A 19808-nucleotide genomic window follows, 5' to 3' on the forward strand; every position below is an offset into this window, starting at 1 on the left:
GTCCCAGCGGTCTGGGAACATATTGGGGAAGTTCTGGAGCAAAGCGTAGAAGTCTTCACAGCGGAGTCCCAGCGGTCTGGGAACATATTGGGGAAGTTCTGGAGCAACACGTAGAAGTCTTCACAGCAGAGTCCCAGCGGTCTGGGAACATATTGGGGAAGTTCTGGAGCAACACGTAGAAGTCTTCACAGCAGAGTCCCAGCGGTCTGGGAACATATTGGGGAAGTTCTGGAGCAACACGTAGAAGTCTTCACAGCAGAGTCCCAGCGGTCTGGGAACATATTGGGGAAGTTCTGGAGCAACACGTAGAAGTCTTCACAGCAGAGTCTGCGAGACGTCTCCATGGCTCTTCCAGGAAGTACAGGCACAAAGAAAGAGGACGTGTTGGTTGAAACCTGATTGGCTATTGAAGTCATGTGACCATGTAGGATTTGGTCACTGGGTCAAGGGGGCTATGGACAAATGTGGTGAACAATTTGAGTACTTGACAAAATTAGGTTTTCCATACTTCAGGAAATTGCTAATAATCGATGTAAAGCAGAAATGGGCGGGTAGGTGACAATATTCATTAATTTCATTGATAACATAGTGCTGTAATTTCATTTTCTAATAAATATGCATGATCAAGTTCAACGTGTGCTTTTATTTTGATATTCCTTATTTCCACGTTGAAATTACGCAATACATTAAGTGTGGCTGTGTGGGGTCGCCAAAAAAAATCCTAAACAAAATGGGGTCGTGGTATAAAAAAGTTTGAGAAGCCCTGATCTAGAGGCTGCAGCAACATGATGGTTCCGAGTTCATGAGGAGACTTCATTACATGATGACGGCAGAGACTTTGATGTCTGCCGCCTGCAGCTCTTTCATCAGCATATAGACAATCTTTAGGGACTAGATTCTAAACCTAGGACTAGATTCTAAACCTATGACTAGATTCTAAACCTAGGACTAGATTCTAAACCTACGACTAGATTCTAAACCTATGACTAGATTCTAAACCTACGACTAGATTCTAAACCTACGACTAGATTCTAAACCTACGAGTAGATTCTAAACCTACGACTAGATTCTAAACCTATGACTAGATTCTAAACCTACGACTAGATTCTAAACACCTACGACTAGATTCTAAACCTACGACTAGATTCTAAACCTACGACTAGATTCTAAACCTACGACTAGATTCTAAACCTATGACTAGATTCTAAACCTACGACTAGATTCTAAACCTATGACTAGATTCTAAACCTACGACTAGATTCTAAACCTATGACTAGATTCTAAACCTACGAGTAGATTCTAAACCTACGACTCAATTCTAAACCTACGACTAGATTCTAAACCTACGACTAGATTCTAAACCTACGACTAGATTCTATACGACTAGATTCTAAACCTACGACTAGATTCTAAACCTATGACTAGATTCTAAACCTACGACTAGTTCACCAAAGTTGGCTATTCATATTTCCACGAAATTTGGAAATCTCCAATGGTGGAATGGGCGTGGCTAAGTCACAGCAGATCCGACTGGACTCGAGGAATGCGGGATGTAAGGTTTTTTATTGTCCAACGTACGTTAAAAGTTACAAAAAGTTAAAAAGCAGTCAAGTTGTTGTCCTGATATTAAAACAATAATAAATAAATACAATAAACTCAAGGGTTGATAATGACACTAGAGAGGTTAGGTCATGGGTTCACCATAAACACACATGTAGTGGAATAAAAAAGTACAATGTTTTCTTTGAATTGTAGTAGAGTAAAAGTAGAAAGTTCCCTAAAATGAAAAATACTTGAGTAAAGAACGGGTTCCTCAAAGCTGTACAGCACTGTGCAGGACGCACGTTATACACCAAAGGGAAAGTCCACTCAACCTGTTGATGTCTTTCAAAAGAAGACCAAGGCCACTGTCCTGTGTGACATTCTACGGGACTTTCCAACGGTTCCAACAACGAGTCCTTCAGAACAAATTCAGCACAGTATGGCTTCTCTAGTACATGACCAGTCATACTCGATTACTCACCGTTTCAACTGAACTCGAGTGGTTTTTGAGGGTGCTCGATTTATTCAAATCTTTTTTAATCGGTTACCACCGATTTCTTTGTGCCACTGAAACCGAAACCTCGCTCTGAAATCCCGCAAGGCTTGAGTTGTTGCAGGAAGACAACAACTGGAAGCTGCGGAGCATGGAGAGCTAACGTCCTCCTATATCCAGCCTCTTTGCTAACGTTACCGCAAATGGTTTGTGCACAGCTAGCTTAGCGTCATCTATAAAAAGATTAAAAGAAAACAGCGGTTTGTGTTTGTGCATTTCCAAATTGTGCCAACAACACGTCGCCCACTTTGCGTAGCGTTCATGGACTATCGATACGGATATGCCGTTCCATGAGTGGAGAGACCTAATGCAGGAGGAGGTAATGTAATTATTACTAATGGTAACTGACTGTTTTGACTGACAATACGCATCAGGTATATTGCTGTGCATTGTTATGTCCACGGAGTGAGAGATAATAAAATCAGTAGCGTGTGACTCTGTGCAATATCTCATTATTGCTGCTGCCAGGCGCTTTAAGATGCGCTTTAAAAACAGATTTCCCTAAACAAGTACTTGAGCACTACTCGGGTAATTCATGCCAGTACTGGATCTGGGGAGACACATCACTCGTGCCCATCGGACCTGTTCTATGATCTCTCTCCGGTATGGGTCTTCATGTGGTCCTGTGCGTTGTCGCGCCGACTAAACCCTTTCCCACAAACACTGCAGCTGTAGGGTCTCTCTCCCGTATGGGTCTTCATGTGCCTCTGCAAGTCTGACGACTGAATAAACCCTCTCCCGCAAACACTGCAGCAGTAGGGTCTCTCTCCCGTGTGAGTCTTCATGTGCCTCTCAAGGTCCGAGGCTTGAATGTAGCCTTTCCCACAAACAGTGCAACTGTATGGTCTCTCTCCGGTATGAGTCTTAATGTGTTTCTGTAAGTCCGAGAATCGAATAAACCCTCTCCCGCAAACACTGCAGCTGTACGGTCTCTCTCCGGTGTGAGCCATCATGTGTTTTTTTAAGTCTGATGGTATTAGAAACTCTTTCCCGCAAACGGTGCAGCTGTATGGTCTCTCTCCAGTATGCGTCATCATCATGTGATCCGGCACATGATGATAGTTTTGTCTGAACCCCTCCCCCCCGGAAACACTGCAACTGTACGGCGTCGATCCCGTGTGAATTCTCATGTGCATAGAGAGATCAGAATTGGACGTGAATCTTTGTGGTTTCTCTCCGGAGTTGGCGGCTTTATATCCGCTGGAAGAGGAGAACCCTTGCTGGTAAACACCGCACACGTCTCGGTTAGTTCTGTGGGCTTTCAGGTGATCCACCAGACTCTCCATAGACTCCATGTGTTTCCCGCACACACCGCAGACGCACGGTGTGTCGTTGGCGTGCGTCTTCACGTGTTTCATGAAGCTGGCGTGATAGGTGAACGACTTCCCGCACACTTTACAGCAGGCGGCGTCGGCGTCCTGGTCGGCCGCGCTCGGGTGGTGGGACGGCTTAGAAGAATCCGCCCCGTCCTCCTCCTCCTCGTCCCCGTCCCTGTCGGCGTCCTCTTCGCTCTCCGCCAGGGAGAGGCCCGAAGAGATGGACAGACAGTCGCTGGTCGGTCCCGACGCTCCTCCTCCACCGCCGCCTCCGTCCGCGTCCGTCTCCATCTGTTCGGCGCCGGAGGTGCTGGGCAGTGGCTCCCCCCCGTCTCCCGCGGTCCGGTGGTGAAGACGGAGTGGGGCCCGGCCGTGGTGCCGCTGATCGTGGACGAGGAGGCTTCTCACGGAGGTCAAAGTGAATATCGAGTCTTTGGAATCTACCTCCTCCAGCCAGTGAAGCTGCTCTCCTCCCTCCTCCTGACTGGTCCAGGTCTGTTCCTCTTTGATCAGCGGGGGCTCTGGGTCCCCCTGCTGGTCCAGTCCGGGGCTGCTCTCCTCCTGCTGGTCCAGCCCGGGGCTGCTCTCCGCCTGCTGGTCCAGCCCGGGACTGCTCTCCTGCTGGTCCAGCCGGGAACTGCTCTCCTGCTGGCCGGGGGGAACCTCCTCTTTACAGACGGCGAGCTGTGGGGGGTCTGGAGGAGGGGAAGAAGGATAGATACTTAGGCAGCTTTTCAAGTATAACCTTCCACGCTTTTATTTTGAAGGGGGAAACTCTCTCTCTCCTCTGTCTCTTCTGTCTCTCCTCTCTGTCTCTCCTCTCTCTGTCTCTCCTCTCTCCGTCTCTCCTCTCTCTGTCTCTCCTCTCTGTCCGCTCTCTGCCTCTCCATCTCTCCTCTCTCTGTCTCTCCTCTCTCTCTCTATCTCATCTCTGTCTCTCCTCTCCGTCTCTCCTCTCCGTCTCTCCTCTGTCTCTCCTCTGTCTCTCTCTCTCTGTCTCTCCTCTCCATCTCTCTCTGTCTCTCCTCTCCGTCTCTCCTCTGTCTCTCTCTCTGTCTCTCTCCTCTGTCTCTCTCTCCGTCTCTCATGTCTCTCCTCTCTCTCCTCTCTGTCTCTCCTCTCTGTCTCTCCCCTCTGTCTCTCCTCGGTCTCTCCTCTCGGTCTCTCCTCTGTCTCTCCCCTCTCCTCTCAATTCAATTCAATTCAAATGGCTTTATTGGCATGACACAACTGATTCAAAGCTAATTCAACGCAAATGATTAATAACATAAACATGGATTACAAAACAGATATTAATGTTATAGTACATACAAAAATTATCATCATAAAATAAAACAAAATATTACGGCATAAACATGTCAGGTGACTGTCACTCACTATCCCTCAGTTTGTGGCAGGCAGCAACATAGGCTGCTGCTAGCTCACAGCTTGTTGAGTCCTCCCCTAGTAGGACTGGTAGTTTTCCTGTATCTGGTAGTGCAAGAAAACCTTTCGTTATTAATTAAAAAAAAATTTAAATGCGTTTCTCTAATATATTTATATTTTTCACATTTGGTGAGGAAGTGCAACTCAGTTTCAGGCTCACTGAGGATGCAATGACAGCACAGCCTTTGCTCTGCAGGAAGCCAGGTTTTCCTGTGCATTCCCTTTTCAACAGCGAGGCTGTGCTCACTCAGTCTGTATTTTGTCAAGGTTCTTTTTAGTTGTTGATCAGTCACCATGCTCAAATAATCTGCTATGGTGTACTGTCGATTTAGAGCCAGATAGCACTGCATTTTGCTCTGTGCTTTTGTTTGTGTTTTCCAATAGGTGATGTAGTTTTTTTTTTTTTTTTTTAACTTTTGACCAGTCACCTGGTTCTTTTAGCGTTTATCGCTTTTTCTTCGCATTCATACTTGGTCAAGTTCGACCGACAGAAGCAGGCTGAAAGGGTTCAGATGGGGGGGAAAGACACTCTGGGAAAGGCACGGCTGCCGTCCGGGATTCGAACGCGCTCAGCCCCAGATCCGCGCGAGCGCGGTTGTCCACGGCGCTGAAATAGCACTCGCGGTACGTGGTGAGCTACTGGAGCTCCCCGATGTAGTTTTGTTTTAGCTGTGTAGTAATTTGATTTATTCTGATTGGTGATGTGTCCCGTTCCTGAGGTGTGTTAAGAGAGCAGGTTTGTGGACTCAGCCTCAGGACCAGCTGGGTAAGGGGGTTCCTGATGCTCCTCAGCTCTTGGCACTGCAGGGCTTGATAATGGTACAAGAGGGGGTCACTTTGTTTTAGGTGTGTCCAAAAGTTAATTGCTCTTTTTTGTATTTTTAGTATTAGTGGGTAACGGCCTAATTCTGCCCTGCATGCATTGTTTGTAGTTTTCCTCTGGACATGTAGGAGAATCTTACAGAACTCTGCATGCAGGGTCTCAATGGGGTGTTTGTCTTGTTTTGTAAGTGGACCCCACACCTCACTGCCATAGAGTGCAATTGGTTCAATAACTCTCTGTTGCTCTGTCTCTCTCTCCGTCTCTCCTCTCTGTCTCTCCTCTGTCTCTCCCCTCTCCTCTCTGTCTCTCCCCTCTGTCTCTCCTCTCTGTCTCTCCTCTGTCTCACCCCTCTCCGTCTCTCCTCTCTGTCTCTCTCTCCTCTGTCTCTCTTCTCTGTCTCTCCTATCAAATTCTAATTCTAATTCAAAATAGGCTTTATTGGCATGACATATCAAAGTACTTATTGCCAAACAACATACAAACAATAACATATATGCAATAAAAAATACCATAAACATGACCAATAACAGTAAAACAATGAACAGAAACTCATTAAATTACAAAATAATCATAAGGTAATCATTTTACAGATGTAGCCACCCAGATACTTACAGTATTTACAGAGCTTGTTCGCTTATTGTATGACAACAATCTATATATTTTGCAGCTAATACTGCACACTAGGGGTGTAACGATGCATCGATTAATCGAAATGCATCGATTTTAATGTGTTCGATTCGATGCATCGATTTGAATATGTTAGAATCGATTATAATCTAAATTAATCTAAATAATTTTTTTTTTTTTTGTATTGTTTTTATTGACCTATAGTCTATTCATGCTGAGTGAATCAGTTCCCCCAGCCACATTTGTGTATTCAAAAAATGTTGGGGAATTAACCGATAGAAAATGTATCGAATCGAATCGTGGTCAAATGAAGAGATTTCATGATGCATTGAATCGTTGCCTGAAGAATCGTAATCAAATCGAATCGTTGCGAGGTCGAATCGTTACACCCCTACTGCACAGACTTTTCTCCCCACATATATATAACAGCTTTTGATGATCCGGGAGATGGATAAACTGTGGATCAATTTGATCAAAGAAAACCTCTCTTAGATCCTTATATTTCTCAGTGTAGTAGGAAGTGAGATTATGTCTCAACATCCCCCTGATGACAAAGTGAACACAGCCTGGCCTCTCTCTCCAGTTCTATGAGGCGCCGTTTGGGACAAAAGCCTGACTAATACAAGACACCGCCTATCCAAAGCTCTTGTATTAGTCAGGCTTTTGTCCCAAACGGCGCCTCATAGGATTCAGGACTATCTGGCAGAGGGGACTCTTGTCTCTCCTCTCTCTGTCTCTCCTCTTTGTCTCTCTCTCTGTCTCTCCCATCTCTTGTCTCCCCTCTCTCTGTCTCTCCTCTCTTTGTTTCTCCTCTGTCTCTTCTCTCTGTCTCTCCTCTCTCTCCTCTTTGTCTCTCTCTCCGTCTCTCCCATCTCTTGTCTCCCCTCTCTCTGTCTCTCCTCTTTGTTTCTCCTCTGTCTCTTCCGTCTCTCCTCTCTTTGTTTCTCCTCTCTGTCTCTCCTCTCTCTCTGTCTCTCCTATCTATCTCCGTCTCCTCTCTCTCTCTCCTCTGTCTCTCTCTCCTCTCTGTCTCTCCTCTATCTCCGTCTCTCCTCTCTCTCTGGCTCTCTCTCCTATATCTGTATCTCCTCTCTGTCTCTCCTGATTCTCTCTCCTCTGTCTCTCCTCTCTCCGTCTCTCATCTCTGTCTCTCCTCGGTCTCTCCTCTCTCTGTCTCCTCTCTGTCTCCTCTCTCTGTCTCCTCTCTCTGTCTCTCTCCTCCCTGTCTCTCCTCTCTCTGTGTCTCCTATATCTGTCTCTCCTCTCTCTCTCCTATCTCTCTGTCTCTCCTCTCGGTCTCTCTTCTCTCTCTCTATGTCGCTCCTTTCTGTCTCCTCTCTCTCTCTCTCTGTCTCACCTCTCCGTCTCTCCTCTCTGTCTGTCTCTCCTCTCTCTGTCTGTCTCTCCTTTCAATTCAATAAAATTCAAATAGGCTTTATTGGCATGAAATATTAACACACTTATTGCCAAAGCAAGTTCAACATACAAACAATAACATAAATATTAAGCAATAAAATACAATAATATTAGTAATAACAGTAAAGACAATCAACAGAAACATATTCAATTACAAAATAATCATTCAATCGGGTAGTGATTTTACAAGTGTAGCTACTCAGATAAATGTATTTACAAAGCTTGTTCTCTTATTGTATGACAACCATCTACATATTTTGCAGCTAACGCTGTACACTGACTTTTCTCCCCACACATATATAACAGCTTTTGATGATCAGGGAGATGGATAAACTGTGGATCAATTTTATTTATTTTATCAAAGAAAACTTCTCTTAGATCCTTATATTTCTCACAGTATAGTAGGAAGTGAGGTTCTGTCTCAACATCCCCCTGATGACAAAGTGAACACAGCCTGGCCTCTCTGGGCAGCCAGTTCTGCCTGTGACGACCTGTTTCTATGGCTAGGCTATGTCCACTCAGTCTGTACCGTGTCAATGTCTTTCTTAATTTTATATCATTCACAGTGGTCAGGTATTCTGCCACCGTGTACTCTCTGTTTAGGGTCAAATAGAATTCTCATTTACTTTGAGATTTTGTTGATTTGTTCCAATATTCTATATACATTTCTTTTTGTTTTGAGATTATTTGGTTGGGCCAGATTGCTTGGTGTCTGTCCTGAAGCCCTGGGCCCTCATTTATCAATTTTCCTCAGAAAATGTTCTATTTCCACACGTAAGCACAGAATTTAGAATGTGTGCACGCACAAAAAAAACTGGATTTATCACACGTGCGTACACAGGTCCTACGCACACCTGTCATGATAAATATCACCTTGGTCCTACGCCGAGGCTCGTGCACACTTTCACGTATTTGCATACCAAAACCGCCCCGATTAACCATATACGGTAATGGAACACCCCCATGAAATGTGGAAAAATGGACTAAACCGAGGGAAGCGTGTTATGAGACAGGCTGACAGATGTGTAGTGTACACGTACGGTGATGTCGGATATGATATCTATTAACCATTGCTGCCTGGGCAGCGCAAACACTAATAAAGAGACCGTGCTGGAATATGACTGCCTTTTTCCGTTTTGTTTGATTAATACCCAGGGATTAAAGTTCTCCTCAATTTTATTCCAAATCGCGACGGATTTTCCATCAATTTTCTACCTGCTGCATATGATTTCTAGAGGCATACAATCTATTTTGATGTCAGTATTGGGTAGCCTATATAAACAATAATACGAGAGCATATACAAGAACAATGAATCTCACTGCCATGTATGATGTAGCCTGCCTATGTGATCAATACAAACTGAATTCTATCATGTTTGTGTGCGGGAGCTCACAAGGCTGTTGTCACAATGGGTGGTACAGTAATAACAGTCTACACAATATCACGATGGACCATGCCATGTAGCCTATGTTCTATTATGACATGATCTGTGACGACAAATGTTCTAGAATGTTTGATTATGACAGCATGCCTATGATCAATAAAAACGCGAACTTGAATCCCATCATCATATTTACATAGTCTGTCCACTATCTTTATTACTTTGTTATTCCCCCCCCCCCATCTATGTAAAGCGACCTTGCATGGGTCTCTTGAAAGGCGCTATGTGAAATTAAGCTATTATTATTGTTGTTGTTATTATTATTATCATGTCTGTGTGCTGAGCTCAGTGAAGTTTCAACGGAGCGAGGTAATCTATTCTAATCAACAAATTGAAGTAGAAAGCATTCTGTTGTGGGCAATCTTATTTGGAAACATGACACGTCGCTTTAGCCTATATTCTCAAATTGCATTTAATGGCTGAATGAATGAAAACTTTATTTAACAGATTGCAGAATGGGTACAATACAGTACGGCTCAATACACACAATTGTTAAGGGGATGCAGACCAGAGAAATACTTTTGTCTTGTTTACATCAGGGTCCCCCAACTCGAGTCCTCGATATCCTCGCGGACGGACCAGTATACCTTTATATCATATCATATTCATATTCATATCATAGTTTACTCTATCAGCCTACCAGCATGTAATACGTTCTTTGTTAGAACTCAACTCGTTATTATTTTGCGCATAGATTGCAGAAATACGGGGACGTTTTGATTTAGGCTTTGACACAATACAAGTCATGATATCACCCACACGATATATGCTCTGTGTCCAGAGCATGTATGCTTTTCATTCATTTAAGACACATTTATTGCAAGGGTTTTGTATACACATACACTCAACAAATAACCTCTGTCTGTTCTCGTTGCAATGCGTTTATATCGTGGGTGTTCATATGACTTGTATTCTGCTTACAGCTTCGGGGTTCCACTTATTACGTTTAACAATGGCAAAGCCTTTTAAATATAATCAAAACGTTCCCGTATTTCTGCAATATATGCGCAAAATAATAACGGGTTGAGTTACGCGGAGCGCAGTCAGTGCTTATTTCCGCGTTGTAAAAATATTCTACCAACGGGCGCCAACTACGCATGGTCCGACCTGTGCTTAAATATACGCACAAAGTCAAGCACAAGTTCAAATAGATAAATCCCACACTTTGCTTAGGAATGGTTGTACGCACGGCTTAAGCACATATCTGTGCGTACGTCAGGTTGATACATGAGGGCCCTGGTGTTTGTGGGCAGAGATTTCTGACTAGCTGGCAGAGGGGACTCTTATCTGGGTTCATCGCTTGGCTTTGAAGGGCTTTGTAGTGGTAGGAGTGGGGGTCACTTGATTGGAGGTGTGTATAAAATTTGATAGCTCGCTTTTGAATTTTAATGATTAGAGGGTATTGGCCAAGTTCTGCCCTGCATGCATTATTGGCAGTGTGTCTGTGAACCCTAAGTAGGTTTTTGCACAATTCTGCATGCAGTACTTCTAATGGATGTTTTTCCCATTTTGGGAAGTCTTGGTTAGTTAATGGACCCCACACTTCACTGCCATATAATATTATTGGATTTATTACAGAATTTAGAATTTAGAGCCAGGTGACAGGTCCTAATTGGGATGTCAATTGGAATTTTCCTTTTGATGGCATAAAAAGCCCTTCTTCCCTTCTCCTTCAGTCCCCTCTCTCTCCGTTTCTCCTCTCTCTCTCTCTGTCTCTCCTCTCTCTCTCTGTCTCTCCTCTCTCTGTCTCTCTATGTCTCTCATCTCTCTCTGTCTCTCTCATCATGGTGGATTCATTATGAAACATTTTCAGATTCAGAGTTTTATTTGCCACATGGAAACAAAACAATCAGAGTTCTTCTTACAAAATCATAAATAACATACCATGGACAAAAGGAGCAGGAAGAAGAATAAATCTTATAGTTACCTGCCCCTTATCATTGTTATCTTATCATATCACTGTTAAACTAGGGATGCACCGAAAATTCGGCCACCGAAAATTATCGGACGAAAATGGTTAAAAAGGCTCTTTCGGCCGAAAGGGTTTTAGCACCGAAAATATATCACCGAATGTCAAAGAACAGGGTTACGTAACGTTCGTAACCTAAAGTGTTGTTGTAATGACGTAATCAAAACATGCAACGTGAGCAGCTTGGCAGCTCCTCCTGCGTTCTGCAGCCTGTGATAACTAACTCCTCTTGGGAGTCGCACTGTTTCTATAAACTCTGCGAGCAACGCATCCAATAAATGCGTCTTTAACATGCTTTATATCCTCGCCATTACTATATGCCCGTCGCAGTTAAAACCTTTTGAACTAACGTTAGCTTTAAGATAGCTAACGCTTCCATTCCTCTTTGACCCGTCTCTCGTAAGCTACGTCATCCCCCGCTAAGAGTCATGGGAGATGTAGTAAATACAACAGTCCTGTGTATGTGTCTTTATGCAGATCGTTATGCAGTTTTAAAGCACCTTGGCTTTGTTCTGAATGCACTTTGTTGTAGTTATCCTACAGAGAAAAGAAAATGCACTTGACTTTAATGCACATTTTGTTGTATGCAAAGAGAAAATGTTTAAATTGTACAATCTTTCAGCAGTCAGTCTGGAATTAATGTATGCATTCAAAAGTGCTGAATAAATGTTTTATGGGCCCATAATAGTGATTATTAATATTATTTAAGTTAAGTTTTGCCATAATCTGGTAGCTGAAAAAGAAAATACATTATATATATATATATTTATATTAATCATTTTCGGCCTTCGGTTTTCGGCCAACTGTTTCCTATTTTCGGTATCGGTTTCGGCCAAGAATTTCCCATTCGGTGCATCCCTAATTACTACTATTTGTCCTATTTGTGCATCTGTGTGTGTATGTGTATGTCAGACTTTGTCAGTTGATATAGATGTCACTTATATAATTTATATTTACTGTGTATATATATATATATATATATATATATATACACAGTTACACACATCGTTCTGTATTTATGCATTTATGCAGGTGAACACCAGGAAGGCTGCTGGCCCAGATGGTATAACAGGACGCATACTTAAGTCCTGTGCAAACCAGCTTGCCCCGGTGTTCACCGCCATATTTAATCAATCCCTGGCGGAGTCAGTAGTCCCTGCCTGCTTCAAGATGTCTACCATCATCCCTGTACCGAAGAAACCCTCCCCAACATGTCCAAATGACTACAGACCGGTGGCACTCACCTCTGTGGTCATGAAATGTTTCGAGAGGCTGGTCAAGGACCACATTTGTGCCTCCCTCCCCAGTGATATGGACCCTATGCAATTTGCATACAGGACAAACAGGTCCACTGACGACGCGGTCTCCCAGGTACTGCACAGCACTCTCTCCCACCTTGACCGTCAGAAGGGGGGCTATGTGAGACTGTTGTTCATTGACTACAGCTCAGCATTCAACACCATAGTCCCCACCAGACTGGTGGACAAGCTGATCGAGCTAGGTCTGAGCTCCGCCCTGAGTGCCTGGGTACTGGACTTTCTGAGTGAAAGACCCCAGGCGGTCAGGGTGGGGGGTCAGACCTCCAACACCATCACCCTGAGCATCGGGTCCCCCCAGGGCTGTGTTCTAAGCCCCCTGCTGTACTCACTCTACACACACGATTGTGTGGCCAAGTTCAGCTCCAACTCCATAGTGAAGTTCGCAGACGACACGGTGGTGGTGGGGCTGATCTCGGACAACGACGAGAAGGCCTACCGGGAGGAGGTTGAGGTACTGGAACGTTGGTGCCAGGACAACAGCCTGCTCCTGAACATTGGTAAAACCAAGGAGCTGATCGTGGATTATAGGAGAGGACAGCAGGAGACACACTGATGATTAACGGGGCTACCGTGGACAGGGTGAGCAGCTTCAAGTACCTGGGGGTCCACATCTCAGAGGATCTGACATGGTCAACACACATAGACACAGTAGTAAAGAAAGCGAAGCAGCGCCTCTACCACCTGAGACAGTTAAGGAAGTTCAGAGTATCGGGGAAGATACTCCAGTCCTTGTACTCAGGAGCTGTAGAGAGCATCTTGACCGGAAACATCACTGCCTGGTATGGGAACAGCACGGCACAGGACAAGAAGGCCCTACAGAGAGTGGTGCGCTCAGCCGAGCGTACCACGGGTATTGCGCTACCTCCCCTGCAGGCTCTATACAACAAGAGGTGCAAATCCAGAGCCTGCAGGATAATGAAAGACCCCCACCACCCCAATAACAGCCTGTTCCAGCTGCTGAGGTCAGGCAGACGCCTGCGAACCCCAGCTACTAGGACAGAGAGGCTTAGGCTAAGCTTCTTCCCCCAGGCCAGGGGAGGAAACTAACTTTTTGGCTTACCAGCCAACTGGCGAGTATCTGATTTTTTTTACCAGCCAAACAGATTTTTTACCAGACAAAAAAAATTGCTAATTGTGATAATTACTTCTTTGTATGTCAAGCCGCGTCAATGTTGTGTATGCATCTGGGTAGGCACACTGTGCCTTTAAGACAGCACGGTGGTCTTACGACAGTGCTGTGAAGTACTGTCAAGTGTTGTGGTAACGTCAGTTGGGTTGGTGTGCTGTTGTGCACAGTGCACTGGTTGAGCTAGCCCCTTTCGTGACTGCGATGTGCAAGCCAGGGGCTTTTGAGCATGAAATAAAATGTCTAACCTTACGTCGTAGTCCGGTGCTTTTTTGGAAACATTATAGTCATAACAGATACAGGGGGGTCCGGAAGGGGGGGGTACGAGCTGGAGCATATGTGTGTAGGTTTTTAGATAACAGGTATTAAGGGTATATCCTATATAAGACAATTAACTAAAATGTGATTTCATTGGATGTGCACTGACAAATAATGCTTGTATATCTTATCGTGTGTTGTCATGTTTGTTTATGTGTTTGTTTAAAAAATAATAAAAAAATAAAATACAAAAAAAAACAGATACACCTAGCTGGCTGCTTTGAGCACACAGGGCTAACGTTAGCTAGCAAGCAGCTATAGCTAAAACGCTAACTAGAAGATAACCACTGTATACAGTTCCAGTAGACTAACATTACACCTCTGTGATTTAAATGTGTCCTTAGTAACTTATACTCGAGGGTTGTACTAGGGTTGGATGCAGTTCCCCGTTGGTCAGTCTGTCTGTTTTCCATCTTCTGCTGTGTTTAACGTTATCTGTTTGCGAGTGCTCCTGATGGCTAGCCTAGTACTTTTATTATTATATGTCCGCGGGTTGGCCAGTACTGCGCAAACGTTTATTAAACATTATATGTCCGCGGGTGGTCTTGTGCAGTGCTCTCGTGGCACTGTCAACTAAAGCGAACACTCAGAAGACGCACACCGTTTGCCAGTGCAGTGATTGCAGAATGTTTTATTTTTTTGTATACTCGCCAGCAGGGGAGGAAACTAACTTTTTGGCTTACCAGCCAACTGGCGGGCGGGTATCTGATTTTTTTTACCAGCCAAACGTAAAAAATACTAGCATTTGGCCAGTAAAGTGGCCTAATTTCCTCCCCTGCCCCAGGCCATCAGAGCCTTGAACAATGAACATTGAGAGACACAGAAACTGAACTATCCACACACAAGCACACACACGACACGCACGCTGAGCACGCTCACACACTAGCAGCCACTTTAACACTCATGCCGCACACACGCACACTTATGGCCAGAGGAAAGGCCACTTTAAATTAGTAAAACAACAGGAACAGTGTATTGCACTACTAAAGCTACCTAGCATGTCCTATATGCTCTGTAAATACTATGTACAGATACCGAGATGGCACACCATGTTACCTGTTTATTGCACTGTTGTTTTTATTGGATTCTATTATATGTTGTACCACTGTATTTTTATTGGATTCTATTATATGTTGTACCACTGTATTGCACATCGTCGCGGGCAAGACCAGCCGCATTTCATTGTATACTTGTATGCCGTGACAATTAAAACTCTTGACTTGACTTGACATACCTGCATAAAATAATTTTTAAATATCTGTAGATACTATATCTATACAATATCCCGTACCTACTACTAGTTACGCTGCTGGCCAGTATGACTTGTTACTGTTACATTCTCTTCTTTTCGTTGTACTGTATGATGACAATACATTTGAATCTAATCTAAAAATCGAATGTCTGGCATATTCTTATCAACTGAACATTTTTCACATTAACATTAACAGCTTAAAAAACAAATTGGATGAAATCAAACAATTATTCATAAATGGTAAGGCAAACATACTGTGCTTCTCAGAAACTAAGCTTGACGATTCTGTAAAAGATCCAGAGATAGAGATTGAGAACTACTCAATAATTAGGAATGATAGGAACAAACATGGAGGTGGTGTCTGTATGTACATACACAAGGACACCAAATTCATCAACAGAAATGACCTGAATCATAAATCAATTGAAACTGTATGGGTGGAAATCCTATTCGAAAGGGCGAAATCCCTACTGGTTGGCACAGTCTACAGGCCGCCAGATCATAGTGATTTTTATGATACACTGGATGGGTGTTTAGCTGGAGTTGAGGATGTAGACAAAATTCTTATTGGAGACTGGAACACGGATATGCAACGAAAAGATGCACCCGTCTTCAAGTCATTCAGTAGGTTTTGTGATCTGCACGGCCTCAGCCAGCTAATCACCCAACCCACACGTGTATGTGAATCAACTCAGACTACCATTGACCTCATTCTGACCTCCGACAAGTCCAAGATCTCCAAGAAAGGGGTTATAGCATGCGGGTTAAGTGATCATTATATGATATTCTGTACCCGCAAAAAACTAAAACAAAAGGCTGGCTGCCACAAAACAGTCACATCTAGAGACCTTAAAACCTACTCTAGCGAGGCCTTTAACCTTGAACTGGAGAGCCTGGACTGGTCAGATGAACTCAATGGTACACTGGTTGAAGAAACATGGCTTGGTTTCAAAACCAAATTCTCAACAATACTAAACGACATGGCCCCCCTAAGAACCACCAGGGTAAAAAATCGCGCTGAGCCGTGGATGCACTCCGAAATACTGGCCGCTATGAAAACCAGAGACAAAAAATGCTCTGAGTTTCGTAAAAGTCAGTCAAAGCTTACTAAAAGCACGAGCAGTGAACTCCAAGCCCACGTGACTGAACTCAAACTAGAAAGAAACAGACTAAGAAACGACGTAAACTCCATGATCAAAACTGCAAAAAAGAATTTCATCAATGACAAAACTGAGGAAAACAAAAACAAACCACGTGAACTTTGGAAATTACTCAATAATCAACTAGGATGCAGTAAAAAACTTAAAACCAGATTCTCAAACATAAACATAAAAACGGACAACACGCTCATCACAGACAAGCTGGATGTAGCCAATTACTTAAACATTTTCTTCACAAACATAGCCACAACACTGGTAAACAAACTACCCTCCCACTCAGGGCTTTATGGGGTAGAACACATAGTAGCTTACTACAAAAACCTAGGGGTCCGCAAGGACGACTTCAAGCTGGAAATGGTAACAACAGATGAGGTACTCAATAAACTGAGCGCCCTCCAACCTAACAAGGCCACTGGCCATGACAACATCCCCTCCAAATTCCTCAGAGACTCAGCAGCCGCCATCACCCCAGTCATCACACACATAATAAACCTCTCCATAAAACAGGGACACGTCCCCAAGGACTTCAAAATTGCTAGGGTGACCCCTCTGCACAAAAAGGGCAGCAAATTAGACCCAGGCAACTACCGCCCTGTTTCTATTCTCACCTCCATCTCGAAAGTCATGGAAAAAATAGTCTACGAACAGGTCGAAAAGTACCTAGCGGAAAAAAATCTAATCTACGAATTCCAATCTGGCTTCAGAACATCCCACTCCACTGACACATGCCTTCTCTATTTGAATGACCACATCAAACAAGAGGTGGACGCAGGCAAATACTGCGGCATGGTCATGCTGGACCTACAAAAGGCCTTTGACACGGTCAATCACTCCATTCTGATTGACAAGCTAAAAGCAATTGGTTTTGATAGTCTATCAGTGAGCTGGATGCAATCCTACCTTGAGGGGAGGGAACAGATGGTGGAGGTAAACGGTACCCTATCCCCCCCTCTCACAGTGAGCTGTGGTGTTCCACAAGGAAGCATACTAGGACCGCTACTGTTCCTAATTTATGCAAATGACATGTCGTCAGCTTGTGACTGCAACTTGTTCCTGTTTGCGGACGACTCAGCCCTGCTGGTCTCTGACAAGAACAAGTTACAGGTTGAAAAAACCCTCAGCTCGGAACTAGGCAGAATCTGCATATGGCTCGCTGATAACAAACTATCATTACACATGGGCAAAACAGAGTCCATTCTCTTCGGTTCAAATAACAAACTCAGCAAGACCGACGGCTTCTCAGTTACAGTGGGTGACAATATTGTCACAAGGAAAGATGAAATTACCTACCTGGGTTCCATCCTAGAGGCTAATCTCTCCTGTGACAAAATGGCATCCAATGTAATAAAAAAAGTCAACCAACGAACTCGATTCTTGTACCGGATCTCCTCTCTGGTAAACAAGAATACCCTGAAGACTCTGGCAGGAGCACTCATTCAGGGGTACTACGACTATGCTTGCACCTCATGGTACCAAAGCACCTCAAAGGCGCTAAAAACAAAATTACAAACATCTCAAAACAAACTGGTCAGACTACTGCTTGACCTTACTCCTAGAACCCACCTCACCCCTGCCCACTTTGACAACCTAGGATGGCTTAGAGTAGATGACAGAGTACAGCAACTTGCAATGGGCCTGGTCTACAAGATACACTACACGACCAAGGTACCCATGTACATGGCAAAATACTTCCCAAAGGTCAGTGAATACCACGATCACAACACCAGAGGGAGCTCCACAAATCATGTTAAACCCAGATTCGGCTCAAATAAGGGACTAAACACGTTTCGCAATTATGCCACATCAATGTGGAACGCCCTACCCAAAGCTGTAAAGGAATGTGGATCACTACCCACTTTCAAAACCTCTCTCAAGAGACACCTACGGGAGACTGCAATTCAACACTGGCCCCTGTAAATATCCTAACCCAACCCCCTCCAATGTACAGTCATTTACCTAGTATGGTTTTGTCAATAGTCCAATGTACAATTTTGTTTGTTTGTACAGAGTCTCCCCCCCCCTCAATGTACAGTTTTGCTTGTCTATACAGTGTGCCCCCCCCCCCCCCCCCCAACCACCTCCAATGTAAATTACCCAGTATGGTTGTCAATATCCCAGTGTACCCAACCCCCCCCACCCAACCTCCTCCAATGTACAGTTTCTACGTCAAATGTATATACTCCCTTTTCTTGACTCCTTCTGTATCATAAACAGTACTGTATTTGCAAATCTGGTATGTCATAAATGTATAGATGTAGCAGTACTGACTATCTGTATGTCATGTATGTCATATATGTCCTGATGAATTGAAAATGGGGGACCCTGGTGGAAACAAGACGAAAGTCTTTCTCTGGTCTGCATCCCCTTAACAATTGTGTGTATTGAGCTGTACTGTATTGTACCCATTCTGCAATCTGTTAATAAAGTTTTCAATCAATCAATCAATACAATGAGTGTGTTGTTCCATACTTACTATACTATAGTGAAGGGCCTGCCAGTACTAGTCATCTCTCTCTCTATCTTTCTCTCTCAATGCTTTACTTTGGATTTGTTCGAATTAGATTTTGGGAAAAAGCAACTAACTTTCCTAGGCCATGAAAATAACAGATTTAAATTCCCCTTTAATTAAACAAAAAAATAATAATGATCGCCTACCCAGCTTTTATTTTGAAGGAGCAATGTATCAACCGGGCATGATTTCTCTGATGATTTCTGACGGCTTTACCCGTTCGTTCCGCCATTACTGGACACAGACAGTACATTTAAATCCTCCGTGGAAACACAAACCTCCTCTCGGCTTCATCCTGGGCTTCAAGACGCTGTTGTCCAGCAGCTCGTTCTGACGCTCAATCTCCCATTTTGATCGGGAATCTTTCTCCTCGTAAAGTTGAATCATGTTTTCAATGATTCCAAACACATCTTCCACGGCGGCGGCCAGTCGCTCCTTAACGAGAACCCGCATTTCTTCCATTTCTGACATTTTCAGATATAATTAAAAGCCAGTTTGTCTTCCTTCCACGAGGCTGTAGAGCAGCTAAGCCGCCGGAGCAGAGGAGCTACGGAAGTAAACAATGACGTTTTTCTTTTTGTTTTTTTTGTTTTGTTTTTATAAATCTTTATTCAAAAACTGTTAACGCACGTACAATATCAACAGAATACACAAAAATCAAGCAAAACATATGGAACAAAAAACAAAGCAAAACGCAGTGAGAAACAGAAAAAAGACGAAACTAATTAAATTTAGAATAAAATAAAATAAAAACAGTAAACAGTGACGTTCTTCTCTCTTCCGCTTCAAACCCGACGAGCCTGATGGGGATTTGCTGCCACTCGGTGGTCAAGTTGTGTATTACATATAGTTAGTTTGTGTCCCGAACACAGACAAGTCAAGTCAAGACAGTCATTTTTAGTTTGTTGAGTATTTTGCTTATAAAGGGAAGATTTGATATTGGTCTGTAGTTGCTAATTACAGAGTTCAAGTTCTTTATTTGTCAAATACACAACAATACAGGGGGCATTT

General features: G+C 43.7%; 1 protein-coding gene across 1 annotated transcript; it reads right to left on the reverse strand.

Moving 5' to 3' along the window:
• Positions 1–1567: 1567 nt before the first annotated feature.
• LOC311236299 (uncharacterized protein) lies at positions 1568–19288 on the reverse strand. Its single transcript, XM_084323984.1, has 2 exons — positions 19076–19288; positions 1568–4106 (listed from the first exon to the last, which is right to left on the reverse strand). Exons 1-2 carry the CDS (start codon positions 19266–19268, stop codon positions 2683–2685), a joined length of 1617 nt encoding a protein of 538 aa, XP_084180110.1. The 5' UTR covers positions 19269–19288; the 3' UTR covers positions 1568–2682.
• Between the last annotated feature and the right edge of the window lie 520 nt (positions 19289–19808).

The sequence above is a fragment of the Notolepis coatsorum genome (genome assembly GCF_963971535.1).
Source record: "Notolepis coatsorum genome assembly, chromosome: 10".
NCBI classification, from domain to species: Eukaryota; Metazoa; Chordata; class Actinopteri; order Aulopiformes; family Paralepididae; genus Notolepis; species Notolepis coatsorum.

Excerpts from the sequence above, each read along its gene's own strand:
- LOC311236299 (XM_084323984.1), bottom strand. The coding sequence starts at position 19,268 with ATGTCAGAAATGGAAGAAATGCGGGTTCTCGTTAAGGAGCGACTGGCC. Across the intron at positions 4,107-19,075 it reads CAGGATGAAGCCGAGAGGAG|ACCCCCCACAGCTCGCCGTC; the intron begins GTTTGTGTTTCC and ends CCCCTCCTCCAG.